Source organism: Bos taurus, chromosome 16 (genome assembly GCF_002263795.3).
Source record: "Bos taurus isolate L1 Dominette 01449 registration number 42190680 breed Hereford chromosome 16, ARS-UCD2.0, whole genome shotgun sequence".
In the NCBI taxonomy this organism is placed as follows: Eukaryota; Metazoa; Chordata; class Mammalia; order Artiodactyla; family Bovidae; genus Bos; species Bos taurus.
Window position 1 is genome coordinate 79554660 of NC_037343.1, and position 25858 is coordinate 79580517.

A 25858-nucleotide genomic window follows, 5' to 3' on the forward strand; every position below is an offset into this window, starting at 1 on the left:
GCTGGTGTGGGGTCACCCAAGCTGGTATGTGGGGTTACCCTGGATGGAATGTGGGGGGCACCTCACTGGCAGGGGCACCCTGGCTGGTATGTGTAGCTCCCTGACTCGTGTAGGGGTGCCTTGGCTGTTATGTGAGGTCAAACTGACTGGTGTGGGTGGCACCCTGGTTGGTGTGGGTGGCACTCTGCTGGGTGTGAGGGTGCCCTGGCTGGCACGGGGGCATCCTGGTTGGTGTGCGCAGTTCCCTGGTTTTTGTGGTGGGGGGGTGCCCTGGCTGTTACGGCAGGGAGACACCCTGGCTGGTATGTGGGGGGCACCCTGGTATGTGGGGGGCACCCTGGTATGTGGGGGGCACCCTGGCTGGCGTGCTGGTGCCTTCCTTCCACAAGGGGAGACAAAATGGGTCAGGAGAGGAGCAGTATTTTGACCCAGGAAGGGGCATTTCTGTGGGGAGGCGTGGATGCAGGCAAGGGCTACACTTGGTAGCCTGGGCTCCCCTAGAGGACAGCAGCCCCCCCTCCACCATCTAAGAGGATAGAGAAGCCAAGAGGAGACCACTGGGGCTGCAGAGTTTGGGGGTTCCTTGGAGTATTGAGGGCATAGAGGAGAGCATGGGAGGTCCAGGCCTCCCCCTTCCCCAAGGCAGATCCCCATGTGTCAAGATAACCCTCTTTATAATACAGGGAAGACGGTCCTCACGGCTGGTTCACAGCTCAATGGAGTCGCGAGTGTGCAAGCAGGGTGCAGCTTAGGGGCCATCACACTGGGAGGTGAGCGTCCAGCAGGGGTGGTCAGCGGCGGGCGCTGACCCCTCCGTGTGACCGTAACAGGGTCTCCTTCTGTGGGGACAGTCCCCAAGGGGCCCGAGCATGAGCGGTGGGGAGGGGGCACGACTGAAGCTGGGGGAAGGAGCCTCAGAAGAATTGGAGGCACAAGGGACAGGCGAGCAGTTCTGAGGAGGCCCCCGGGGTGCACGGCCACAGCCCCATGGCCTCCTTCCTGCCTTCTCCCGCGGCCCCCGAACACTCGGGGACGGGAGGGGCCCACGCTCAGCACGGAGTGAGACCAGCACGGTGTGTGCAGGGTCTCCTGCTCCCCGCACGCCCGTGGGAGGGCCTACCTGCAGAGCCCTGGCCTGGCCCCCGCCCCGCCCCGACTCCTCGCCCCGCCCCCCCGCCCACAGACTCCTCGCCCCGCCCCCCCGCCCACAGACTCCTCGCCCCGCCCCCCGCCCACAGACTCCTCGCCCCGCCGCACCCCATCACCCCGCCCCGCCCAGACGCTTCGCCCCGCCCCATCACCCCGCCCCGCCCCGCCCCGCCCCCCCAGACCCCTCGCCCCGCCCCTCCCCGCCCCCAGACTCCTCGCCCCGCCCCGGCCCCGCCTCGCCCTCAGAATCTTCGCCTCGCCCCACCACCAGACTCCTCGCTATGCCCCCGGCTCCGCCTCCACCCCACCGCAGACTCCTCACCCCTACCCCGCCCCTCCGACTCCTCTCCCCGCCCCCGCCCTTACTTGTCCAACGCGGACCCTTGGCTCTGGTTACTGGTGAGACGAGAGAAGACATTTCGGTCGTTGCGGGGCCGGGTGGGAGGGGACGAGGGGGGCGTGAACCCCACGTCTGTGGACCTGGCAGGCGAGTAGGACAGAGTACCGCCGTCAGGACCCGCACCGTCGCCCGTGGGCCACCTGCCCCACCTTCCACCTGGTGGCCACCTGGTTCCGAGTCGGGGAATCCCTTGCTTATCACGGCGCGTGTGTCAGCCCCGAACAAGATCTGCGGGCCTCCCCCATCATTTGCAGACACGAGGCCCCAAGCGCACACGTCCCCAGCTGCGGTCAGAAGAGGCGGCCCTGCCCTCCTCACCCTGCACACAAGTGTCCTTTCCAGTCTATGTCGTGTCATGCTTCTCATATTTCTGTGCTCTTGCTGGTGATGTCACTGATTAAATGGCCCCAGAGCTGCTGCAGGGCAGTCTGGTGTGCGGAGTTCAAGGAAGCTGGGGCGTGATTGATGGAGAAAGCCCGTTAGATGAGCTTTCCTTCAGGCCTGAGCTCTATAGAGGGCTGCTGGCCCCGAGTTCAGGGCTAATGAAAGTTTAGTTGCTCAGTCATGTCCGATTCTTTGCGACCTCATGGACTGTAGCCTACCAGGCACCTCTGTCCACAGGGATTTTGCAGGCTAGAGTACTGGAGTGGATTGCCATTGCCTTCTCCAGAGGATCTTCCTGACCCAGGGAAAATGAGTCAGTGGTATATATTAGATAAAGTGTCTTTCAGCAGAAACTCATATGCTGGGGTGATGGAAACGCTGTGGCCTGATGCCCTCAAGTACTCCACCCTATACTTTGCAGGAACAACGGCTCGGGAATCACTAAGTCGGGTTCACAGTGAGGTGACGATACAACACCCAAGACCTCTCTCTTCGGAAGGTGGTCAAGTGCGGCCCATCCTCCCTCCCTCTGGAGAGTCCAGCCTGCACCCCACCACCCCACCCCACGGCGGCTCCAGTGTGTTGACTCTGTCACGGGGGCGGGATGGTTTCTGGGGTCCCCCAGGCGCACGGATGTCCTGCAGCTCCTCCCACCAAAGACCATGGGGTAGAGGGCGCAGAGTGGGGGCTGGACCAGACAGAGGGACCGGAGCACGTCTTCCTCCCCTCAAGGCAGGTGCACGAGGTCACCCTGCCCTCCACTGCTTCACAAGTGACCGCGGAGGCCGCCAACCATCTCAGAGAATTAGGACGACCCAGAGAGGCCTCCAAGCAACCTGCAGAAGCCCTGGGGGCCCCAGGAGTGGCTGAGCAGTTGGGGATCCTACACTGTCCTGTGCCCCTTCCCCTTCCTGGACTCTCCTTATTCTCTCACACTCCCCCCACAGGACAAGACCTCTGAGGCCCCCCAAGGACCCATGGCCCTGAGAGGGGCTAAGGCATACTGGTCCCGTGACCAGTCCAGGCTCCTGCGAAGCCGTCCACACCGAGCTCACGGCAGTCGGCAGTTTTTAGCCTTGGCCTTGGCCACCACCTCAGGCGCTCACGGAGATTGTTTCCTGAGCTGCAGCCGACAAAGCGGGGAAGGGGCCACGGTGTCAGGGGGGTGCGGACGAAAGTGTGTATGACGGGACTGGACCCTGCTGCAGGGTGGGAGCATGCCCTCACCTCATGGGCTGCCCACGGTCGTAGGACTTCCTCCGGGTCAGAGGGGACGTCTCCGCACCACGAGACTGTCGGGGGCTGGAACACAGGGCCCAGTGAGGCCCGAAGCCACCTCCCAGAACCCCCTGCCCCCCACCGCTCGCTTCCTCCTTACAAAGTACTCCCTCTGGTGGGCAGGCTGATGGTCCGTGAGACCTTGTCCCGGTAGTAGGGGTCTCGAACCGAGAAGCCCACGCCATCCTCTTTGATCTCCACAAGGGAGGCCAGGGACTTGGTGATGTTCTTGGTGGAGACGTCCAGCGGGGGGCCCAGGCACTCAGCTGACACAGCCTTCATCTGGGCGGACAGCTTGGGCTCGCCCTGTGACAGGAAGGGTTGGGTGGACCCACCTGCCCGGACATGATGGTGCAGGAGTGGGAGGAGGGGGAATTCCACAGGGCAGAAGGTGCTGCCAGCCAGAGGCAGAGGAGTGGACAGAAGGGCCCGGCAGACTTCACCCAGGCGCGTCTCCCGGGGTGTCTGGAGAAGCCGAACTAACAGGACCGCCCTTCCTGCCCTAGACTTTGCAAGCAGAACTGCCCAGGTGGACCAGTGTCCCCGGCTCTTCGGTGCACCCAGAGGCTGCGCTCACATCTCTGTTCCCGGGTCCCAGCGCTCTGCCTTCCCTCTCTAACGCATCCCGCTGGGGGTTCAGTCTAGCCTAGAAACTATTCCCTGACTTCAGACCTGCGTGCACAGTGAGTGGACATCTGGGGCGAGGCTCTGATCAGAGCTGGAGGCAGTCTGGTGAGGAAGAGGGGGATTTCTGAAGGTGGGGCCTTGGGCTGTGGTGATGTCACTCCACCCGCTTTAGAAGGAAGGGGCTGTCACAAACCCAGGCACCCCCCCGCCCCCTGTTCCAGCTGAGACTCTTCTTGGCTCCCATACCCCAACTGGAGACAGTATTGGGTGGGGGCTGGGGGTGGGGGCCGTGCCACAGGAAGGCGGGGACCAGGCTGTGGGGAGCAGCCTGTCCACCTGCCAGTGGGGCTCACCTTGAACTTGAAGTCATCGTGGCTGGTGGAGCCTTTCATGGTGAACGACTGGGAGAAGCTAAGGGAGAAGCCGATGAGGGTCAGGGTGCTGACAGCTGGGATTCTGGCTCCTGGGGACTTAGGCTCGTCAGCCCAGAGCTCAGCTCAGCTCAGCCAGCACAGAGCTCGGCCCAGCCCGGGGCACGTGCTCCCTTCTGACTTGGAAACTCACCTCCCCTCAGAGAACTCGGACACCTCCTCGTCCGTGCTGGCGTAGCCATTCTCTGTGGGGGAGGAGGGAGCCAGGGGTGAGACCCCAACCAAAGGAGTGCGGGGAGGGTGGCCTCCCTCCCACTGTTACTCGGGGGTCAGACTGGGGCTTCTGGGGAGCTGGGGAAGTGAGGGTCTCCGGGGTGGGAGGGAGGGAGCCCCGGGTGTCTGGAGGTCCTGGGGGGCCCGTACCCTGCTGCACGTTGTGGATGAGGGCCTGCAGCTCAGGGTGGGCCTCGGCCTTCTCCCGCAGGGCGTCCAGGAGCACGTGGTTCTGGGAGGAGCCCGCTATGTCTGTCTGCCGCAGCCGCCCCTCCAGCAGCCGGATCTGTGCCTCCTTCTGTGCCACCTGCAGCCCCTGAGGGTGGGCAGCGAGGCCTGGGGTCACCCTTCCCAGCCTGGGGCCATGGGGACACCCATCACTGCCCTCCCAGCATCTGCACCTCACGAGAGCCCCGAGGGCTCCCCGCTCTCACCCTGCACCCATCACAGGCCCAAGACGCACCCCGGACCCTTGGCTTCCCCCACATCCACGCTGGAGGCATGCTCCCTGTGTGGCCTGTAGAGTGTCCCCAGATGCAAACGCAGACGTAGCTCCAGGACCTCAGAAGGGGACTGCGTTTGGAAATGAGGGGCTTTAAGAGATGACAGGGCTTCCCAGGTGGCGCTAGTGGCAAAGGACCCGCCTGCCAGTGCAGGAGGTATACAAGACACGGGTTCGATCCCTAAGATCCCAGGAGGAGGGCATGGCTACCCACTCCAGTACTCTTGCAGGGAGAATCCCACGGCAGAGGAGCCTGGCAGACACGACTGAAGCGACTTAGCACACGAGCACAAAAGAGACAGTTACGTTAAAATGAAGTCCCTGCAGGGCCCTAATCCCCACGACTGGTATCCTCATAGGAGATCAGGACACAGACACACAGAGGGGCGACCACAGGAGGGGGAAGGCAATGCCTGCAAGCCATGGAGACAGGCCCCGAGGAAGCCAGCCCCGCCCGCACCTCATCTCTGGCCTCCAGCCGCCAGGACTGGGAGGGATGAAGGTGTGCATTTAGGCCCCCGACCATGATGCTGGTCACAACAGCCCAGCAGAGGAACACCCTCCCGAGAGCAGAGCTGAGAGAGCTCCCTAGGGGCAGGGAGGGTGGAGGAGGGCAGCCTCTTGCCCTGTCTGGAGGTGCCCCGCAGGCACAGCCCCAGGGGAAGGAAGCCACCCCACAGCCTGGGCCCTGTTGGAGCAGGCATGGGCGCTGAGACACACCTGCTGTTCCAGCACCAATCCCACCCCTGGGAGGAGCATGTCCATCTGTCTGCTCCTGCTGCCCCGCCACACACACACAGACACGGACACACATGGACAAACAGAGACAGACACACAGACACAGACACACACACAGAGACACACACACACAGAGACACACACAAAATGACACACACACAGACACAGACATGCACACAGACACACAGACACACACACATATAGACACATACACACAGACACACAGAGACACAGAGACACATACACAGACACACACACAGACACACACATACACATAGACACGGACACACACAGACACACAGACTCATACACACACACACAGACACACACACAGACATGGACACAGACAGACACACAGAGACATACACACAGACACACAGACATGGACAAAGACACACACACAGACACAGACATGCACACAGACACAGAGACACACACACAGACACACACATACCATAGACACGGACACACACAGACACATACACAGACACACAGACACACACACAGACATAGACATGGACACAGACACAGACACACACACACAGACACACACACAGACATGGACACAGACAGACACACAGAGACATACACACAGACACACAGACACACACACACACAGAGACACACACACACAGACACACAGAGACACAGAGACACACACATAGACACAGACATGGACAGACACACACACACACACAGACACACAGACACGGACACACACACACACACACACACAGACACGGACACACACACACACACACAGACACACACACACACAGACACACACACAGACATGGACACAGACAGACACACAGAGACACACACACAGACACACAGACACGGACACACACACACACACACACACAGACACAGACATGCACACAGACACAGAGACACACACACAGACACACACATACACATAGACACGGACACACACACACACACACAGAGACACACACACAGACACACAGACACACAGAGACACATGCAGAGACACACACACGGACACACACATGGACACAGACACTGACACAGACACAGACACACAGAGACACACACACACAGAGACACACACACAGACACACAGAGACACAGAGACACACACACAGACACACACACACACATAGACACGGACACACACAGACACACGCACACAGAGACACACACAGAGACACACAGAGACACAGAGACACACACACAGACACACAGACACACACAGACACACAGACACAGACATGGACACAGACACACAGACACACACAGACACACACACAGACACACAGAGACACACACACAGACACACACACACACAGAGACACATGCAGAGACACACACACAGACACAGACACAGAGACACACACAGACACACACATACACATAGACACAGAGACACACACACAGACACAGACATGGACACAGACACACAGACACACACACACAGAGACACACACACAGACACAGAGACACACACAGAGACACACACACACACAGACACAGACACACACAGAGACACACACAGAGACACATGCAGAGACACACACACAGACACAGACATGGACACAGACACAGAGACACACACAGACACACACATACACATAGACACAGACACACACAGACACACAGAGACACAGACACAGACACACACACACAGAGACACACACAGAGACACACACACAGACAAACACACGGACACACACACTGAGAGACACACACAGGCAGACACACACACAGACACACACATACACACAGACACACACAGACACAGACACTGACATGGACACACACACACACATGGACACAGACAGACACACACACAGACACGGACACACACAAACACACACACAGACATGCACATACAAAGACATACACACACAGACACGCGCGCGCACACAGACACACAGAGACACACACACACGCACAGACATGGACACAGACAGACACACAGAGACATACACACACAGATACAGACACAAAGACACGGACACAGACACACAGAGACACGGACACAGACACACAGAAACACACACACAGACACACATAGACACACACAGACACACACAGACACAGACACACAGACACAGACACACACACCCACAGACACGGACACAGACACACAGAGAGACACACACAGACACACACACACAGATACACACAGACACACACAGGCAGACACACAGATACACACAGACACGGACACAGACACACAGAGACACACACACAGAGACACACACACAGAGACACACAGACACACACACACATACACGGACACAGACACACAGAGAGACACACACAGAGACACCCAGACACACACTGAGACACACACACACAGACACACACACAGACACACACAGGCAGACACACAGATACACACAGACACACACACACATGGACACAGACAGACACACACACAGACACGGACACACACAAACACACACACAGACATGCACATACAAAGACATACACACACAGACACGCGCGCACACACAGACACACAGAGACACACACACACGCACAGACATGGACACAGACAGACACACAGAGACATACACACACAGATACAGACACAAAGACACGGACACAGACACACAGAGACACGGACACAGACACACAGAAACACACACACAGACACACATAGACACACACAGACACACACAGACACAGACACACAGACACAGACACACACACCCACAGACACGGACACAGACACACAGAGAGACACACACAGACACACACACACAGATACACACAGACACACACAGGCAGACACACAGATACACACAGACACGGACACAGACACACAGAGACACACACACAGAGACACACACACAGAGACACACAGACACACACACACAGACACGGACACAGACACACAGAGAGACACACACAGAGACACCCAGACACACACTGAGACACACACACACAGACACACACACAGACACACACAGGCAGACACACAGATACACACAGACACACACACACAGATACGCAGACACACAGACAGACACACACACACAAGCTGCTGTCTCCCCCTCCATAGTCTCAGGCCCTGCTGTGTGCGGCGACCACACCAAGCCCCTGGCCACATTGCCTCATTAAAGCTGCACGGCCAGCCATCACCCCCACTTTTCAGCGTCCCCTCGTGAGTGACGCAGCTGGGCAGCCAGCCGTGAGCGTTCCAGCCCAGGGCAGGCTCCGCAGGCGCCCGTCCACCTGGAGGCCAGCGGCCTGCCCACCTTGTCAATGGACGCCTTGAGGAAGTTGTCCAGCAGGAGGCGGGCTTCAGCCAGGGAGCAGGAGCTGATGACCACCGACGTGTCCGTGGAGTCCAGCTCCTCCTGGGTGGGGAGGCAGAGGGCACGTCACCCGGCTGTTCTGCTGCCCCGCCCATGCCCGTGCGGCCCGCCCCTCCCCCAGGCACCTTGGTCTCCTCTAGCTGCACGATGGTGGCCTGGCAGTCGCCAATGCTGTCGTTGATGTAGTCGATGTTCGCCGCCAGCACCTCGATCTCCTCCGCCAGCTCCTGCAGCCCCTTCTCCTCCTCAGGGCTCTCGGCCTGCAGCCGCTCCCGCTTCCTGCGCAGTGCCTCCTGCATGAGGGAAAGCTCCTCCCTTTTCTGGGGAGGCGGGCGAGGCCTCAGGCTGCTGCCCCCCACGCCCGGGGAGTGGTGGGCAGGGGACGGAGGGGTGGGCCCACCTTGATGAGCCGCTCCATGTCGGCCTCCAGGTTGACAATGGTCATCCTCTGCATGACGATGTCCAGAATCCTCCGCTCCAGTGACTGCCACTTGAGCCTCGCAGCCTTGCTGAAGCTCTGGCTGGCCCCCTTCTTCTGGAACTTCTTTCTGGGGGAGGCACAGGCAGAGGGGCCAGAGTGGACCACTCTTAGCCTCTGCACTGTGCGGAGCCCCTCACCTGGAGCCTCTGAGGCCCCACCCCTGGCCCTCAAAGCTCAGGTGCCCAGCCTCCTCACCTGGCAGGGCGGGCACCAGGCACTGTGGGCGCGGAGTGACTCCCCAGGAAGTGGTTGATCTTGCGGTCCCACTGGCGCACAATGCTGGAGACGGAGCGGGCCCCCGATTCGGCCTCGGACGAGGTGGTGCTGGCCGACACCTCGGCCCCCGAGTCCAGCATGGGTGACTTCGGTCCCACTCGCCCTGCCACCCGCTCAGACATGGGCTTGGCCAGACGCCTCAGTGCAGAAACCTAGGGGTCCAGAGGACAGGGGCCCACTGAGCGGGATGCTCCCAGGCTCACAGAAAGGCCCAGCCTGGGGGTGCTAGGTGGGGAGAATACGGGGGCTGCTCCGTCCTGGCCTGGGTTTGGGACGGAGAAAGGGCCAAGGGGTCTTTGATGTGAAATGAACAAAAAAGAGACTTCTCTTTTTAAAAACTGACATCTCGGGCATCCGGACCGGAACCAGCAGCCTTCTCCCCCCCGCCCCCCTGCCCCGGCTTCAGCACCCCCACGGGGTAACCCAGGGTCAGCACTTGGCGGGGGCGAGAGGGGGGCTGCTCTGGGGGCTGGGCAGGGGCCCGCACTCACCTCCTGAGTCTTCCTCCTCAAGACTATTTCCTGCTGCCTCTTTTGGGACTCTAGAGCTCGGATCTGAAACTGGGGGTGAGAAGCGGGTGGAGCCCTCGCTCAAGCCCTGAGCCGGGTCCGCCCCACTGGCTCTGGAGGGCAGCCTTGTGCAGCCAGAAGTCGCAGGGAAAGGGGACCCGGTCTTTGGAGGGGACATCTCTTGGCCTCTTCTCCCCACCAGGGCAGGGCGAGGAGCCTGGGGCAGAGGGCTGGGCCCCGCGGGCCTCTCTGCAGGCTGGATGCTGGGGCTGGTGTGCTTGGTTCTGGCTGGCGCGGGGCTCCAGACCCACCTCGGAACCACACGGGAGCAGCCTGGGCGCCCGCAGCCATCCTGCCCTCCCGCGTTTGGCCGCGCTTGCCTCCAAGCACCTCCTCACCGCCAAGGACGGCCTGCCGGGGCCCGGGTGGTCAGGAGGGGCGCCAGTGAGCGGGGAGACGTGCTGGGGCCTGGCAGCGCCCTCACCTCCTGCCGCCGCTGCTCCTTCCTGAGCTGCGCGATCTCCCGGGTCCGCTTGGTCTCCACCAGCCGGCGCCGCTGCTGCTCCTCCCGCATCTGCTTCATCAGGGCCACCTGTGTGTGTGTGGGGGGGTACAGCTGTGAGGCCGGGGCAGCGCCTCGGGGCCTGTCCCCTACTCTCCACAGAACTTCAAGCTGACCCACCTCCTGGCCAAGCTCCCAAAAGGAACGGCCTTACTGCCAGCCTGGCTGTGCAGGTGTCACCATGCAGCAGGGTCCAGCACGCCCCCATGGCTCTGGTCATGGCCCCTGGTGGCCCCACCTGGAGCCACCGCCAGGGCCCGGCCGGTGTGGGCCCAGCCTGCATGGCCGGAGCCAGGTGATCCTGCCTGGATGGAGCTGAGCTGCTGTGGGGTGAGCTCCCAGGCCAGGCTCACGGTGACCGTAAAAACCAGGAGCATGGATGGAGCCCACACGATACGCCCAGACCCTCGTAATAGTCATATGAGAGAAGCGGTATCAGTTCCTATTTCATAAGCAGGAAACGAGCCTCAGAGAGACTAGATGACTTAAAGTCAAAATCAGCAATGGGTGGCCAGGCTTGTGGTCCGGGTCATTTTGCTTCAAAATCCAGCTCTTACCACAGCCGTGGGGGTGGTACTACAGTGGGTCAGGGCAGGGCAAGCCCGCAAGCACAGAGTCTGGAGCTGAGTTCCTGGCACAGAGGGCATCGTCAGGGCAGCCAGAGGTGACCCAGCATGACGGGGAGCAAGCACCTGGGGCCTGGTGGCACCTCTCCCTCTAGTGCATGGGGTCAGCCCCCTTCCACAAGATGAGGACATGAGAATCGGGCAGGGCGGTCCCTCCGCTACCACTGAAGCCTCAGGCACCCAAGGAACGTCACCAGCCTGCCCCAAGGACAGTCAGGAGAGGACACAGCCCGGCAGGGAGGGAGGCTGGCCGGGGGCTGGTGGCTGTGTTGGGAGGAGCTACAGAGAGGAAGGGGGCCTCCCTGCTGCTGGGCCTGTGGGTCCAGAGTGAATGCTGCCCCAAAGGGCTAGGGTTGGCTACAGCGAGCCAAGCCTTGGCTGGAAGCAGACCTGAGCCCCACACATGGGGGTCCAGCATGCACCCCAACGTGACAGCCCTCTTCTGGGGCCAGAGCCAGAGCCCAAGGCTTCCTGGGGAGGAATGTGTCTTTCAGGATGAAGGCCCATCTGCCCAACTCCGCCTGTGTGGCTGAGCCCCACGGGGGTCATCACAGGGTGGCGGTCTCAGAGCGGCGGGAACACTCCAGGCATGTGACATCAGGACGCGTGGCGGCCCTGCTCTGGGCGTCCCCGCTCCTGAGGGCACCTCCGTGAGCACGGGCGCCCGTCAACTGCAGTGGGAGGGTCCTGGCCTTGGCACCTGTGGCATCTGATCAGAGCCCATGCCTGCAGCCCCGGGTCCTTCTGACGAAACCCTGCACTCCTCCTGGGCACGCCCACTGCGGGAACGGCCCAAGGGTGCTCTTCTCAGCCTCTCCCCCAGGCTCACAAGAACTAAGTGAGCTGAGCAGAGCAGGGGGGTCCCTGCTGAAGGGCCGAACAAGCTGAGAGTGAAGCCCAGGAACACGCAGGGACCCTCTGTCCTTCCCACACGTCGTGGGCATTGTTACATTAATATCATTTTTCCAGGTTTCAGAGCCACAGGAGGATCCTCCCTCCTAAAGGTCTACAGTGGCGTCACCTCCCCTGAGATGACGGCCGGCCCGCACTGGCCGGGGCACCTGGAGAGGCTTAGCCAGGGAACCTGCAAGCGGACAGACAGGAAGCCGGCAGACTTCCCCTGGGAACCGCTCCACGAGCTTCAAAGAGTCCCGTAGGGGGACAACCAAGGCCGAGGGCCTCCCTCCTGCCGCCAGAGGGCGCCCGCTGACCAAGTCCGCCGCATCCTCCGCAACCCCAGTCGGCGTCCGCAGGTGGAGGCGGCCCAGACCCAAGGACTCGAGCACTGCGCGTGGACTGGAGATCACCACACTGGTCGGGACCCCTGGGGGTCCTCGGAGGTCCTGTGCTTTCACCCTGCACAACCTCTAGCTAAGAGGACAAGGTCCAGGAGCAGGACAGTCGAACCAGACAATGCCAAGTGTCAAGATGAGCATCCACGCCGACAGTGGTTATTTTTAACACAGTAAGTGGATTTTTAGGGCTCAGATGGTAAAGAATCTGCTTTCGATGCAGGAGACCTGGGTTCGATCCCGGGGTCGGGAAGATCCCCTGGAGAAGGGAAAGGCTACCCACTCTAGTATCCTTGGCTGGAGAATTCTATGGACTAGAGGAGCCTGGCAGGAGTGGCAAAGAGTCGGACACGACTGAGCAGCTAACACTTTTCTTCACTTTCAAATGGATTTTGAGACTACACTCCGCCTCCCATACCCTCAGCCCGCCCCTTTTGGCCTTCTTCCTTTCGGCCCGGCCCACAAGTCCCGCCCCCAGCCCCACCCTGGCCCCGCATTGACCCCATCCCCGTCCCCTACCTTGGCCTTCTATATCTCGGCCCCGCCCACAACCCCACCTTGGCCCCGCCCCATTTGGCCCTCTTCATCTCGGCCCCGCCCCACCTTGGTCCTCTGCATCTTGGCCCTGCCCCCAGCCCCATCTTAGCCCTCAGTTCCCACCTAGGCTGTCTTCATCTTGATCCCACCCTGGCCCCGCATTAGCCCCACCCCCGGCCCCGGCCCCTACCTTGGCCTTCTTCATCTCAGCCACCTCGGCCTGCAGCTTCTTGAGCTCCCTCTCGTAGCGAGACTGGTTCTTGAGCAGCCGCGCGTGCTCCTTCTGCGCGGCCTGCAGCTTCTGCAGGTCCCGGTTCATCTCCCGCAGCCTCTTCTCGTAGTCCGCCTTGATCTTGTTAGCCTTCTCCTCTGTGTAGCACTCCATGGTACCTGCGTGCAGTAGGGCAGCGTTGGCGCAGGTCTCCGGGCCCCAGTGCCCTGAGCTCGAACCGGGCCGGGGGGAGGTCTCACTGCGTGATGCGGGTGAGTCACACCCTCCTCAGCCTGTTCCCTCTAGTGAACAAGGAGGGGCTCCATTAGGAGACACCCAAGGACATTCTAGGAACCTTAAAGAAGTGATTCATCCTGAGATCTCTGAGCCCATGCTCGCCAGCTTCCTATGAGGGGCCTGAGGACCAGGTCCGCCGGCTCGCTTCTGACCCATGATTGGAGGAGAGGGCTGGACCAGTGGGGAGGGGAAGTGTTAGTAAGAGAAGACAGAGTGACAGGGGCTCTGGCAGAAGAAAAAAGCCTCTCCACTCTTGACCTGATCTGCCAACAGACATGGCAGATTAACAAGTGCAAACCCACCCCTTCACCCAGCAGTCTTCCTCATCTCAGTATCTAACATCGTACTGGAGACATCCTTGGCTCCCCTCTCGTAATCTCCCACCAATCAACCAACAAAGGCCTTTGTCTGCATCCTCAAAATGTATCCAGAATCTGACGGCTTCTCACTACCTCCTGCCCGCACCATCGCGCACCAGGACCTTTATAACAGTTGCCTAGCAGGTCTCAAGTTTCCACTCGCGTTTCCCTGCACAGCAGCTGGAGCGATCTCGTCAGAGTGCTTTCAAAATTTACATCACGTGTCTCAAAGCCCCAGCTTCCCACGTCCCTCAGAGAAGAAGGCAGAAGTCCTTAAAATGACTGGCACATCTGGCCATTTCTCTCTGGCCTCCTCTGCTGCTACCGTGCCCTCCCACCATGCCCAGTCATCGGGGCGCCCCAGGGCTTCTTCATCTTCTGCTCCTTCTGCCTGCAATGCTCTTCCCCTCCCTCGTTCTCAAACTCCCGCTTCTCAGCGAGTCTTCCACGACCACCCTTTCCAACACGTCCACCCCCTCCCCAGCACGCCCTGCCTCCTTCCCTGCTGCTTTCTCCAATGGCACTTGTCACCCCGACATGCTATAGAATCCGCCACTTCCTGCCGTCTGCCTCTCCCCACTAGAGCGCTCGGTGCAACAACTCTGGCGCCTAGAACAACGGCCACTCTGCAAGACTGTTCCACGGATGTGTGCTGAGTAGTGAATGTGTGAGTGAGTGAGTGAGTGAATAGTAACAGGATGAACGGGCTGAGAGTGATGTACAGAAGACACATTGTGAGAAGTAGCTTTGTAAACGGAACCAAAGGAAACATCCTAGGAGAGAATTCAGGAAAAGACTGAGGGGTGTCACCTTCCTGTGCCTGGAGATAGAAAGGATTCTAATATGTATGGTGGGGCGGGGCCTCATGGTAAGTGGGGCGGGGCCTCGCGGTGGGTTGGGCGGGGCTCGTGATGGGTGGGGCCTCGCAGGGGAGGGCGGGGCCTCACTGAGGTTCTGCAGCACGCGGTCGCGCTCCAGCTGCGTGTCCCGGATCTTGTTCTGCAGCAGGATCAGCTTCTCCTCATACTGGTGCTTCAGAGTCTGCAGCCGCCGCTGGCTGTTCTCCAGCTCATCAATCAACTTCTGCTTGATTTCGATCTCGCACGTCAGGTCGGCCAGATCCACCTGATAGTTCACCTCTGTGGGTGCAGAGACACGCTGGCTGAGGTGCTGGGGGCCCGGGTCGAGGGGATGGGGACAGGGCCTTCCTCTGGCCAGCCGTGACCACTCAGTGACCAGCGGCGAGGGGAACTGACTCACCCCACGGTGGGCAGGGGCTGCCTGGTGGGGACACCCTGGAAGAGCAGCCCAGAAGTGCAGGGCTGGGCCCAGGACCAGGGGGTGCCAGGCGTCTCACCCGCCCCTGCTGAGCCCCAGAAGCTGATGCCCACCCGCTGCGGACGACCCGGGAGCCGGCGGGGCTGCAGAGGGGAGAGGACACAGAGCAGCTGGCAGGACTTTGGGTCAGAGCTGAGGGACACACGGCCCGCTTAGAGGAGTGGGCTTCGGAACAGCCAGGCCTCGGTCCAAGGCCCAGCTCTGCATCCCCCACACCCAGGCGTGGACCACCAACTTTTGTGGGACTGCTCTTCGGTGGTGACCAAGGGAGGGGTCCTAACATGTCCATCCAGGGTGGTCATGCGGACAGGGAGGCTGGGCACGTTCATGGGCTTGAGTTCAGCTCAGAGCCCGGCACCAACACGTGCTCAGTAAGTTTCTGCTATGATGGGTTGCACGTCTGAGCTCCCGCCTGGACGTCGGACAGCCACTGCCCCGAGCAGTCTCTCTGGGCCCCCGTGGAAGGCAGCTCTGCCTCGGGTCCCCCGCCCGGGACCACGCACCCTTCTCCTCTGGATCAGAGTCGGAGTCCGCCAGGCTTTCCTCGCTGCCCGAGTCCTCGTCCTCGTCTTCTCGGCCATCTTCCTCCTCACAGCCACTCTCCTCTCGCTCCTCGTCCTCCTGGGTGCCAGGCACCGTCAGGAGGGTGGGGAGTGGGGTGGGCCACGGCAGGGGGGCTCTCTCCCCACCCTCTCTCCTGGGAGAGTCCCACCCAGAGAAGCCTCCCGCTTGCATCACCTAACTGCGATGAGGGGCTGAGGGATGGACGTCACTGTGGCAACCAGTCAGATACCAGGAGGCACAGGACCCACTGAAGGCCGACCCGAGCCCTCCCCCACCCTGCACAAGGATGTCTGTGGAGACCCACTTGGGCAGGGACATGGGGGCAGCTTGAGGGGGCGGGTCCCTCACCTCCTCGGCCTCGTTGTCATCGGTCTCCTCGCTGTTCTCCTGTTGGAGTTTTGCCCTCTTTTTGAAGGCCTCTTTCTCTGGGCTGCCCAGGAGTGAAGGAGGGACAGGTTAGGGGGCTAACCTGCCTTGAGTGAGTGCGCAGGGTGAGAGCTGGGGTGGGAAGAGTTTCAGGCACTGGGTGGGATTGGGTCGAGCTCTGCAGGGCTCCATTACTCTTCCCTAGCCCCCAGCCCAGAATTAAGCCCGGGTGGGATCCTCCCTCCCCCTCCTCCTCAGGGGGCATCCAGCATTCGGCAGTGGGGGCTTCTGTCCACAGCAGCCTCTCTCGGTGAGTCCCTAGGCCACCTGGGTGCACACGGCCCCTGAGCACGGGGTCCTCGGGCTGCCTGGGGAGAGCTTCCCCTCACCTCTTTCTCCGCTGCCTGATCTCCTTCTTCTTGAGCCGCTCCAGGTCCTGCTTGGCTCGGCGGATGACCTCAGAGGCGTCCTCCATGGAGCTGGCCGGGGCGGCTGGGGACGCGCTCAGGGAGTAGGGGCTCCGGGCCGAGGCCCGTGAGAGGCTGCGGCGCAGGGACTCGTTCATGGCCTCGCTCTCCAGGAGCTTGGTCCTGCGGGGTGGGGGTGGGAGGTGAGCGGCCCTGCCTTCGTCCTGGGCTCCCAAGTGTGCAGGTGTCCACTCACCGCAGCTCCTCGATCTCCCGGATGTAGTTCTGGATCAGAGCACCGATGGCCTCATTGCCGTCTCCTGCGGGGACGCAGGGGGCAGGGACAGTTAAGAAGGTAAGTACAGGGAGGCCCTTTAGCTCCAGGCTGTGGTCTCCTATCAGTGCCCCGAACAGGGCAGAGCACATGCCCTTGTCCAGGGAGGAGTTTCTATCAGAGAGGGGCTTGTCTGTGGGTGCAGAGACCCCGGTGTGCTGGTAACAGCAAGACTGGAAACAAGCAAATGTCCATCAACAGAGGCTGTTACGGTAAATCACTCATCACCACCACATACAGAACACTATGCGGCTTAAGAGAATTAAGTGGGCTTGTGTGTTTAACACAGCATCATGCGAAGTAAAGCATCACGGACAGTACGTGCGATTGCATTTACAGAGAAAGGAAGAGCCGGCTGCCCTGTGAGCCCCACATCCCGGGCTGGTGTGGGGGCAGGGTGTGGGGGCAGGGGCCTGCCCGCCTGGCGCACCTGACTCACCGGCCTTGGCCAGGAGCAGGTTGGCCTCCTGGCTCATGAGCTGGGTGACGCGGTTGTTGATGGCGTCGATGGCCTCCTGCATGGCCTTCACCCGCAGGCGCAGCGCCCCGTTCTCCTTCTGCAGCAGGGCGTTCTCCCGGAACAGGTCACTGTAGCCCTCGGCGCCATCCTCCCCAATCACTCTCTTGCCCTGGGAGCGGCAGGGGGGCAGGAGGGGGGCAGTCAGGGACGGGGTGGGGGGTGGGGGGGTCACGAAGCTCTTCCCCATCACCCCCGCCTCTACCCCCGCACAGTAGCCCTGCCAGCTCCCCCTGCCAGCTCTCGTCTCCCAGGGCTCAGAAACCTTTCAGGGCCCCCGTGACAACAGAAAGTCCACATTTCATGACCAGCCATTCCAGACCTTCACAATCTCAACCCACCTCCCTCTCCACTGCTCAGCTTCCTGTCTCCACAAACACTAACCCAAGGGCCAAAACCCAGAGCTGGGGTGGGCACGAATGAGGGGGACAGGTGTAAGGCAGCAGGGCGAGGGGCACCGCAGCACACGGAGCTGCACGCAGCCCAAAAGGGGCCGCCCCTGGGCCACTCTGGCCAGCCTGGCGCCACACTGTTAGAGCTTCAACGTTTTAAAGAAAACAGAAATCCCTAATTTTCAGAAAAGTGACAACTACCCCTGCATTCTTTTAAAGCAAAGGGCCAGTCAAACGAAAACCCACTTGTGTGCCAGGTTCGAGCCAGGGGCCGCTGCTTGGTGACTTCTGCCTTAGAATGGGATGCTTCCCCAAAGTACCTCATTTCCCTTCTCTGTTCCTTTGCTCGTGGCCTGTTGGCACCTGAGGATGCCTGCCCCATCTCCTTTTGCTGGTATCTCACTTGTTCCCATAATGAAGGGCTCTCTTCCCTGAGGTCCTCTCTGGCCACCTGAATGAGGGGGCCAGCCCTCTCCCCTGAAGCACCCCCAGGTACGCTGGACCACTCGTGTGGTCCCGTCAATTGTCCTCATGGTACTGTGCTGCAGCCTGAGTCTCCTCTGATCCAACATGGCACATGCGGCAGAATAAAACCCCGCAGAGCACCTGTCTTACACGTGAGACCTGTGCAATCAGGATGTGCACCTCTCTCTCTGACACTGTAAGCCTGAGAGCTCCGACGGTGCTCCGGTCACTCAGTGAGCCTGGCCCTGGCCACCAAGACTGGCAAGCGGAGCGTGAGGCCGAACGGGGAGGGGGCGGGGCCCGGGTGGGGCGGGGCCGGAAGGGCGGGGTTTGGAACTGTGAGGGGCGGGGCCTGGGTGGGAGGGGAGGGGGCCTTTGGAGGGGCGGGGCCCTGGGTGGGGGCGGGGCCTGTGGTTGGGGTGGGGCCTTGGAGGGGTGCAGGGGGCGGGGCCTACTCACCGCCTTGTATTCCATCAGCTCCATCTGTAGGCGCGCGATCTCGGCCCGCAGCGCGCTGATCTGCTGGCTGGTCTTGTCCTGGTTCACCACCACCTTGTTCTTGATGTTGCGGGCCCGGTTGGCGTATTTGAGCGTGTTGAGCGTCTCCATGAAGTCGCGGTCCGAGGGGCTCACGCAGGCGATCATGATGGTCTGGCTGGGGAGTGCGGGGGTGTGGAATGAAGTTCGAGCGCACAGCCGGCCCGGGGGGCATCACTTCAGAGCAGATCCTGCTCCCGGCTGGGGGCCCTAAGGACCTGGGCAGAGCCTGGGGCTGGGGTTCCGCACCACCTGGCCTGGGTCTCCACTCCAACAGTGGTGACCACGGCGAGGCGGCCCCAGGCGGCGGGGGAGGGGGAGGAGGGTTGTGATGCGGCCTCTGCGTCCCCTTCGGCCTCCACCACCTCCTTAGGATACCCCTCCCTGCCGTGCAGACGACGAAGCCGGGTCCGACCGCAGTGGCCGGCAGGCACCTCCAGGCCTGCAGCGCACAGGGCTGGGCGGACCCCTTGTCCGCTGGGCCTTACCGCTCCAACCCGGACACTGGCAGGCCCTGCGCTCCCCCGCCCCCGCCCCTCCCCGGGTGTCGGCGGGTACCTGTTGCCGCCCAGCGAGTCCTGGAGGAGCCGGGTGAGCTTGGAGTCCCGGTAGGGCACGTGCACCACCTTCTTGCTCTGGTCCCCCAGGGCGCTGATCACGTTGCCCAAGGCCAGCTGCGGAGACAGACCGCTGCTCGAGAGGCACCGGGGGAGGACCGAGCCCGGAGGGTGGACCTGGCCCGCTGACCCCAGCAGCCCTCAGGCTCCCCGAGGGTTTAGAGGCAGATGTGAGAGTTGGTGACAGTGGGCAGTCAGGGTCAGGGCAGCGGCCCGCCCCGGCCAGCAGCCGGCCTGAGGCGGGCCTGGGGAGGGTCTGAGGCTGAGCTGTGCTGGCCGCTGCGTGCCTACCAGCCCACAGTTGATGGAGATGCCCTCCTTGGCCCGCTCGCCCGTGGCCCCAGTCCGCTTCAGCCGCTCAGAGCCGGCCAGGTCCACGAAGTGAAACTTGGCAGTGAGTGTCTCGTACTCGCTCGCAGGAGGGGCGCTATCAGGAAGCCCGCTCACGGCCTCGTTCACCTGTGGGGAAGCCAGCCGGCATGGGCCCCTCTGCTCCCAGCCCCTGCCCTCGGGCCCTGGGGGGCAGCGTGGCTGGGGGTGCCTCGCGCACACCGAGCATCAGACTGAGTGCACTGCCTGCTTCTCCCGCACCGAGAGCAAGGCGAGTTTGCAAGCGGCAGGGTGAGCCCGAGCCCGGGTCTGCTGGCCCAGAGCCTGGGCTCCCGCCGCACCACCCTCCCGCCAGCGGGTGTCTGCCCCGGGCTTCTCACCAGGTCGGGCCGGGCGCACATGCGCATTTGACACAGGTGGATGGTGAAGATAGCGTGAGAGCGCGAGCTCTGCACGTTCATCTGGGTGCTGGCCGTGGTGCGGGACAGGGCGCCCTGCTTCAGGCACTGGATCAGCTGCGGAGGGGGCGGACGTCAGGGCCAGTAGCCGCGTGGCCCGGGTCCTCCCACCCTACCCCCCACCCCAGCCCACTGTGGCTCCGCAGGCGCTCACCTCCTCCTGGGAGCTGATGAGGCGGGAGGTAACGCCGGTGGTGTAGATGCTGCCGCTGGCGTCCTCGTGGATCTTGATGTGGGACTTGCGGTGGCGGGCGTCAGGGTCGCGGGCGCTATCGAAGAGGTCGAGGATCTCCTCATTGTAGAGCTGTGCGGGAGGGAGATGGGGCTGGGTGTACGCAAGCATGGCCCGGGGCCCCCCCCGCCAGCTCTGCTCTGCAGGAACGGAAACCGGCCCTGGGTGGCTCCCTAGCCACCCTGGTCTTTCCAGGGCTCCGGGTTCTGGGCTCTTTCCCCTGGACAGGGCGGGAGCAGCTAGATCCTGGGCAGAGCCCGTGGAGGCAGCAATCAGCGCTCCACCCCGGGGTCTGAGGAACCGGTTGGAACAAGTGGACTGAGTCCTCCCGCAGACAGAGGATGTGATGCACCGGGGAGGGGGCGGGGGCGGGGCTCCAAGCGGGGAGGTGGGGCTCAGTGGAGAGCTGAGCTCTGGGGGGTGAGGGATGGAGAGCCACCTGTGACCTGGCCCCCAGTGAGCCTGGGGACACCACTGTGGGAGGCAGCTTGGCTGGGAGTGTCCCCCCATTTCAGATGGCCTCAGCTTTGGAGAGTCCTGTGCTTGAAATCGCTGGCAGGGCAAGTTTCATCTGTTGGAATTGTCACCGGGCAGGGAGCTGGGGCGGGCAGCAGGAGGGACGAGCAAGCGGTCAGCGGCCAACAGTGGCCTGTATGTGGGGGGGGGCAGGTCCCAGCCCGCGGACATCCGAGGCTTTGATGGCCTTCAAGGGACAGAAATACCCCACAGGAAGGGGAAGAGGAAACGGAAGGCCCTGGTGCAGATGTGGGGCCTTGGTGTCTGTCTGTCAGGACAGACACACGGCAACATTTAATCCCTGTGGGTCACCCTTTGGCCTGGGCTTTCTAGGTGCTGAACTGCTCTTTGGGTCTCTCTATGACAAAAGGATGGAGAAAGGGAAAAACAAAGAGAAGTTTATAGAAATACACAGTGTGGGACACACATACACACAAACATGCACACAAACACACAGATATACACATGCACACACAAATACACATATGCATATACACAAACACACAGATATACACATGCACACACACAAATACACACATGCGTATACACAAACACAGATATACACATACACACACAAACACTCATATGCGTATACACAAACACAGATATACACATGCACACACACAAACACACATATGCGTATACACACACAGATATACACATGCACACAAACACACATATGCATATACACAAACACACAGATATACACATACACACACAAACACACATATGCATATACACAAACACACAGATATACACATGCACACACAAATACTCATATGCGTATACACAAACACACAGATATACACATACACACATACACACACACTCATATGCATATACACAAACACACAGATATACACATGCACACACACAAATACACATATGCATATACACAAACACACAGATATACACATACACACAAATACACATATGCATATACACAAATACACAGATATACACAGACACACGTAGAGACATATACAGTGAGGGTGTGCTCAGTCACTCAGCTGTGCGTGACTGTAGCCCCATGGACCATAGTCGCCAGGCTCCTCTGTCCATGGGATTCTTCAGGCAAGAATACTGGAGTGGGTTGCCATTTCCTCCTCCAGGGGATCTTCTTGACCCGGGGATGGAGCATATCCATCCATCCATATATATGTATATAGAGACACACACATACACATGCCTGCACACATATACATATAGATACTTATACACGTATAGACACATACCATGTACACACACACACAAAGGCAGACTCTTTCAAAGCAAGAGTCCAGAAGGACAAAGAGCAACTTCCAGCCTAAAGCACAGGCCCCCATGGGGACAGCAGTGCACAAATGCCCGGGAGGGAGCAGGGCTGGAGAGGCGGGGGCAGACAGGGAGACCTGGAGAAGGCTGGGGCCACGTCCTTCCCTCCGAGGACACCCTGGACACGGTCAGAGGCCAGGGCGGCCTCACACCCAGCAATTGCCGCGGGGCCTGGATCCCTGGGACTGACGCTGTCTGGGCCAGGTGGCCGAGAGCAGGAGCCTGGTCACGCTGGGCCTCGTAAGAGGTACCGAGCCTATGGCCCTCCTGGAGACGCTTCTGAGAGGTCTCTTGGGAGGCCAGGGATTCCCCTCCCCCGCCCCGGAGCCGCTAGCTGCCTCCCTGGGGCTCAGCACCCTGACCTCCTCCCAGAGACAGGCAGGACCAGAGGCCAGACAGGCCCCCTCTGGAGAACCCTCCTACCCTGGGGTCAGAGAAGACTCCGAGGGTCAGGAAGGACCTCCGCCAGAAAGGGACAGGAGGGCCCAGCGGAGGCCAGGAAGGGTGAGAGCCAGAGTTACTATGAGCCGGGCCTGGGCGTCCGGGTCACCCTAGGGCCCCAGGACTGGGTGCCATCGCGCCCACCAGGTGGCAGAGCTGTAATCCATCCGAGTTTGCAGGGATCCTTCAGGTTCTCCCTGCCTCGAGCCCCTCGGGGGCAGGGAGCCCCTTCAGGGTCCCGCCGGGCGGGCCTCCAGCACCGCGGAGCCGGGGGACGCCTTCCACAGCGGGGACCTCATCCCTGCGGTGCCTCCTCTGCCACCCTGCTGGGAGCCCGGCTCCCGAGTCTTGCCGCCCCCACCCCGCCACCCGCAAGGCCACGGACCTCCAGGAACTGGGCGCTGACTTTGAACTCGGGCCCGGCCACGCCCTGCTCCTGCGCCCGCTGCTTGCGCTCCGCGATGCCCCCGAAGAGGTGCGCGATGGCCCGTGGGATGATGCCCTGCTCCTCCTCCGCTGTGGCCACGTCGAAGCCAGTGCCCATGGTGTACGTCTTCCCCGCCCCCGTCTGTGTCAGCAAAGTTGGGAGAAGGTGTTACCCAGCACCCTGGGGGCGGGCCGCAAGCCCGGGACCCTCCCAGCCTGTCCCCGCCGGCAGATCCTGTCTCAGCCAGCAGCACATCAGCACCCCCCGACCACGGACAAGACCCCGGCTGCATCCCAGCTACCCCGCGGCCAGCTCTCTGCCCTCAGATGGGGCCGGGCCCAGGTGACCACAGGTAAAGGCGCTCACCTGCCCGTAGGCCAGCACCGTGGCATTGTAGCCCTCGAAGCAGCCCTCCACGAGCTTGCTGACGCAGGTGGAGTAGATCTGCTCCTGCCAGGTGTCCAGGTCGAAGACAAAGTCATAGGTGAAGGCCTTGTCCTTCCCCAGGAGGACCTGGGGCTCCCCGGGGGTGACCGACGTGCAGATGTGGCAGCCCTCAATCTTCTCCTTTGACAGCTGGGGCCGGATCCTGCCCAGGGCGGGGGGCGGGAGGGAGTCCTGGGTCAGACTGGCTGGGGCTGACCCGCAGCCACCCTCCTGCCCGTCCGGCTGGCCAGCGTCTGCCCCCAGGCCCCTACTCTCCCACGAGTGGGAGAAGGAAGGAAGCATAGCATGGGAGCAGCTGTGTGAGACCTCCCTAACAATAACAGTGATGATAATATCAACACTGCTCAAAGCAGCAGCTGTGGGCGTTTTTATTCATGCATGCACGCACGTTGGCTGCACTGGGTCTTCGTGGCTGCACATGGGCCTTCCCTAGATGCGGAGTGCAGGCTTCGCACTGCACGGGCTTCTCTTGCGGCGGAGCACAGGGTCTAGGGGCGAGGGCTTCAGGATTGCAGCCCATGGGCTCAGAGTTGGGGCTCGAGGGCTCCATAGCTGTGACACATGGGCACAGTTGCCCCGTGGCATGTGGAATCTCGCCAGAGCGTGGATTGAACCGTGTCCCCCGCATTGGCGGGTGGATTCCTAACACAGGACCATGAGGAAGTCCAGCAGCTGCTAACATTTCATGAGCACCCTAGGAATTGAATCTACGTTAAAGGTATTTTACCTAACACGAATTCACGTATTCTTTACCATAAACCTGCAAGGTATGTGTTATTTGCTGGATTTTTACTGAGGAAACAGAGGCTGGGAGAGTCTGACTTTCCCAAGATCGGGCAGCAACAGAACATGCCAGGTCCGACTGACCTCAAAGCACACGCTCCTGACGGGTCACGGAGCCCCAGGGTCCGTGTCCCGTAGAGAAGGGGTGGGGAGAAGGCAGGTGGCCCCTCCTGAGAGGCAAAGCCCAGGACCAGCGAGGGAAGGGAGGGCCAGGCCCGGCTGCCCCCCGGGGGGGCCACGTTCCGGAGGAGACCAGTGTCTCTGCCCAGGCCTGCAGGGGCTGCAGGGGGTCCCCCCCCACTCAGGAAGGCCCGCCCCAGATGCGAGGGGAAGTCTCAGGCACGAGCTCCAGTTCCTTTCTGGAAGCCAAGAGGGCTGGACCAGGCAGGACCCTGAGAGCGGGTTGAGGCAAAAGTCAGAGAAGGGCAGGGACCTCCAGCAGGGGCGCCCGCCACAGGAGGGGCCCCATCCCAGGCCCTGGGGCTCCCCAGCACAGAGGAAGAGGAGGGGCCCCAGGGCGAAGTGGGGCGCAGCGTGGACAGTGGGCAGGGCTGTCTCCTTCCCCTGCCCCTGCCCCTCTTGCAAGCAGCCGCTGCTGGAGGAGGTCTCCATGGCAACTGAGAGTGAGTCAGTGAGCATGTGCATGGATTGGCAGAGAGCACCTCCTGATGCCTGAATCTCCGGGTGGAGGGGTGCTGTGGGCTCACACAGCCAGCCAGCCCCTCAGCCAGCCTCTCACAATGAGCTGCTTGTCAGCACCCCCGCCCTAAGCCAACATTTACGGAGAGAAGAGAGCATGTGAGGGCTGGCCCGGGGCGCTCCCCCTGCAAAGCCGGCCCCCAAGGGCCATCCTGTCTCAGCCTCAGGCTGCCCAGCCCCGAGGCTCCTCAGAGCCCGGTGAGAAGCCCCCTGAGCCTGCGGCCTGCGTTTGGCTGTGAGGGGGATAAGAGGCTGGGGGCCGGGTGGTGGCCTGGCCTTTCTCCAGGACCGGTCCTCACACCACCGAGGCTGCAGGGGCTGGACACCCACGGAGGTTACCACCCCCCTCCCTGCCCCATCCAGCTGCTGAGGGCCAGGCTGAAGTGAGAGCACAGCTCCCGTCTCCCTCAGACCAGCTTCTGGCTTGGAGAGGTGCTGGGAATCCTCCCCATCCTTCCTGGACCTACAGACCAGACCCTGGATCCGTCAGTAAGATGCCCAGGCCGTGG

The 25858-nt window shown here is 61.4% G+C and overlaps 1 protein-coding gene across 4 annotated transcripts in view; it reads right to left on the minus strand.

Moving 5' to 3' along the window:
* The window catches only part of KIF21B (kinesin family member 21B), a 46034-nt gene that overhangs the window by 9346 nt on the left and 10830 nt on the right, over positions 1-25858 (minus strand). For all 4 annotated transcript variants that reach the window (XM_024976929.2, XM_024976928.2, XM_059875845.1 and 1 more), the window contains exons 2-27: positions 23787-24009; positions 23379-23561; positions 20645-20794; positions 20413-20547; positions 19994-20161; positions 19644-19759; positions 19008-19203; positions 17614-17803; positions 17097-17160; positions 16823-17023; positions 16416-16497; positions 16007-16124; positions 15113-15304; positions 13489-13688; positions 10766-10873; positions 10264-10332; positions 9692-9924; positions 9416-9563; positions 9141-9335; positions 8956-9057; positions 4633-4798; positions 4403-4454; positions 4192-4249; positions 3312-3517; positions 3161-3235; positions 1516-1629 (exon numbers count right to left, since the gene is read on the minus strand). In XM_024976929.2, coding sequence (XP_024832697.1) covers positions 1516-1629; positions 3161-3235; positions 3312-3517; positions 4192-4249; positions 4403-4454; positions 4633-4798; positions 8956-9057; positions 9141-9335; positions 9416-9563; positions 9692-9924; positions 10264-10332; positions 10766-10873; positions 13489-13688; positions 15113-15304; positions 16007-16124; positions 16416-16497; positions 16823-17023; positions 17097-17160; positions 17614-17803; positions 19008-19203; positions 19644-19759; positions 19994-20161; positions 20413-20547; positions 20645-20794; positions 23379-23561; positions 23787-24009 — 3744 coding nt within the window. The remainder of the gene's footprint in view (positions 1-1515; positions 1630-3160; positions 3236-3311; positions 3518-4191; positions 4250-4402; positions 4455-4632; positions 4799-8955; positions 9058-9140; positions 9336-9415; positions 9564-9691; positions 9925-10263; positions 10333-10765; positions 10874-13488; positions 13689-15112; positions 15305-16006; positions 16125-16415; positions 16498-16822; positions 17024-17096; positions 17161-17613; positions 17804-19007; positions 19204-19643; positions 19760-19993; positions 20162-20412; positions 20548-20644; positions 20795-23378; positions 23562-23786; positions 24010-25858) is intronic.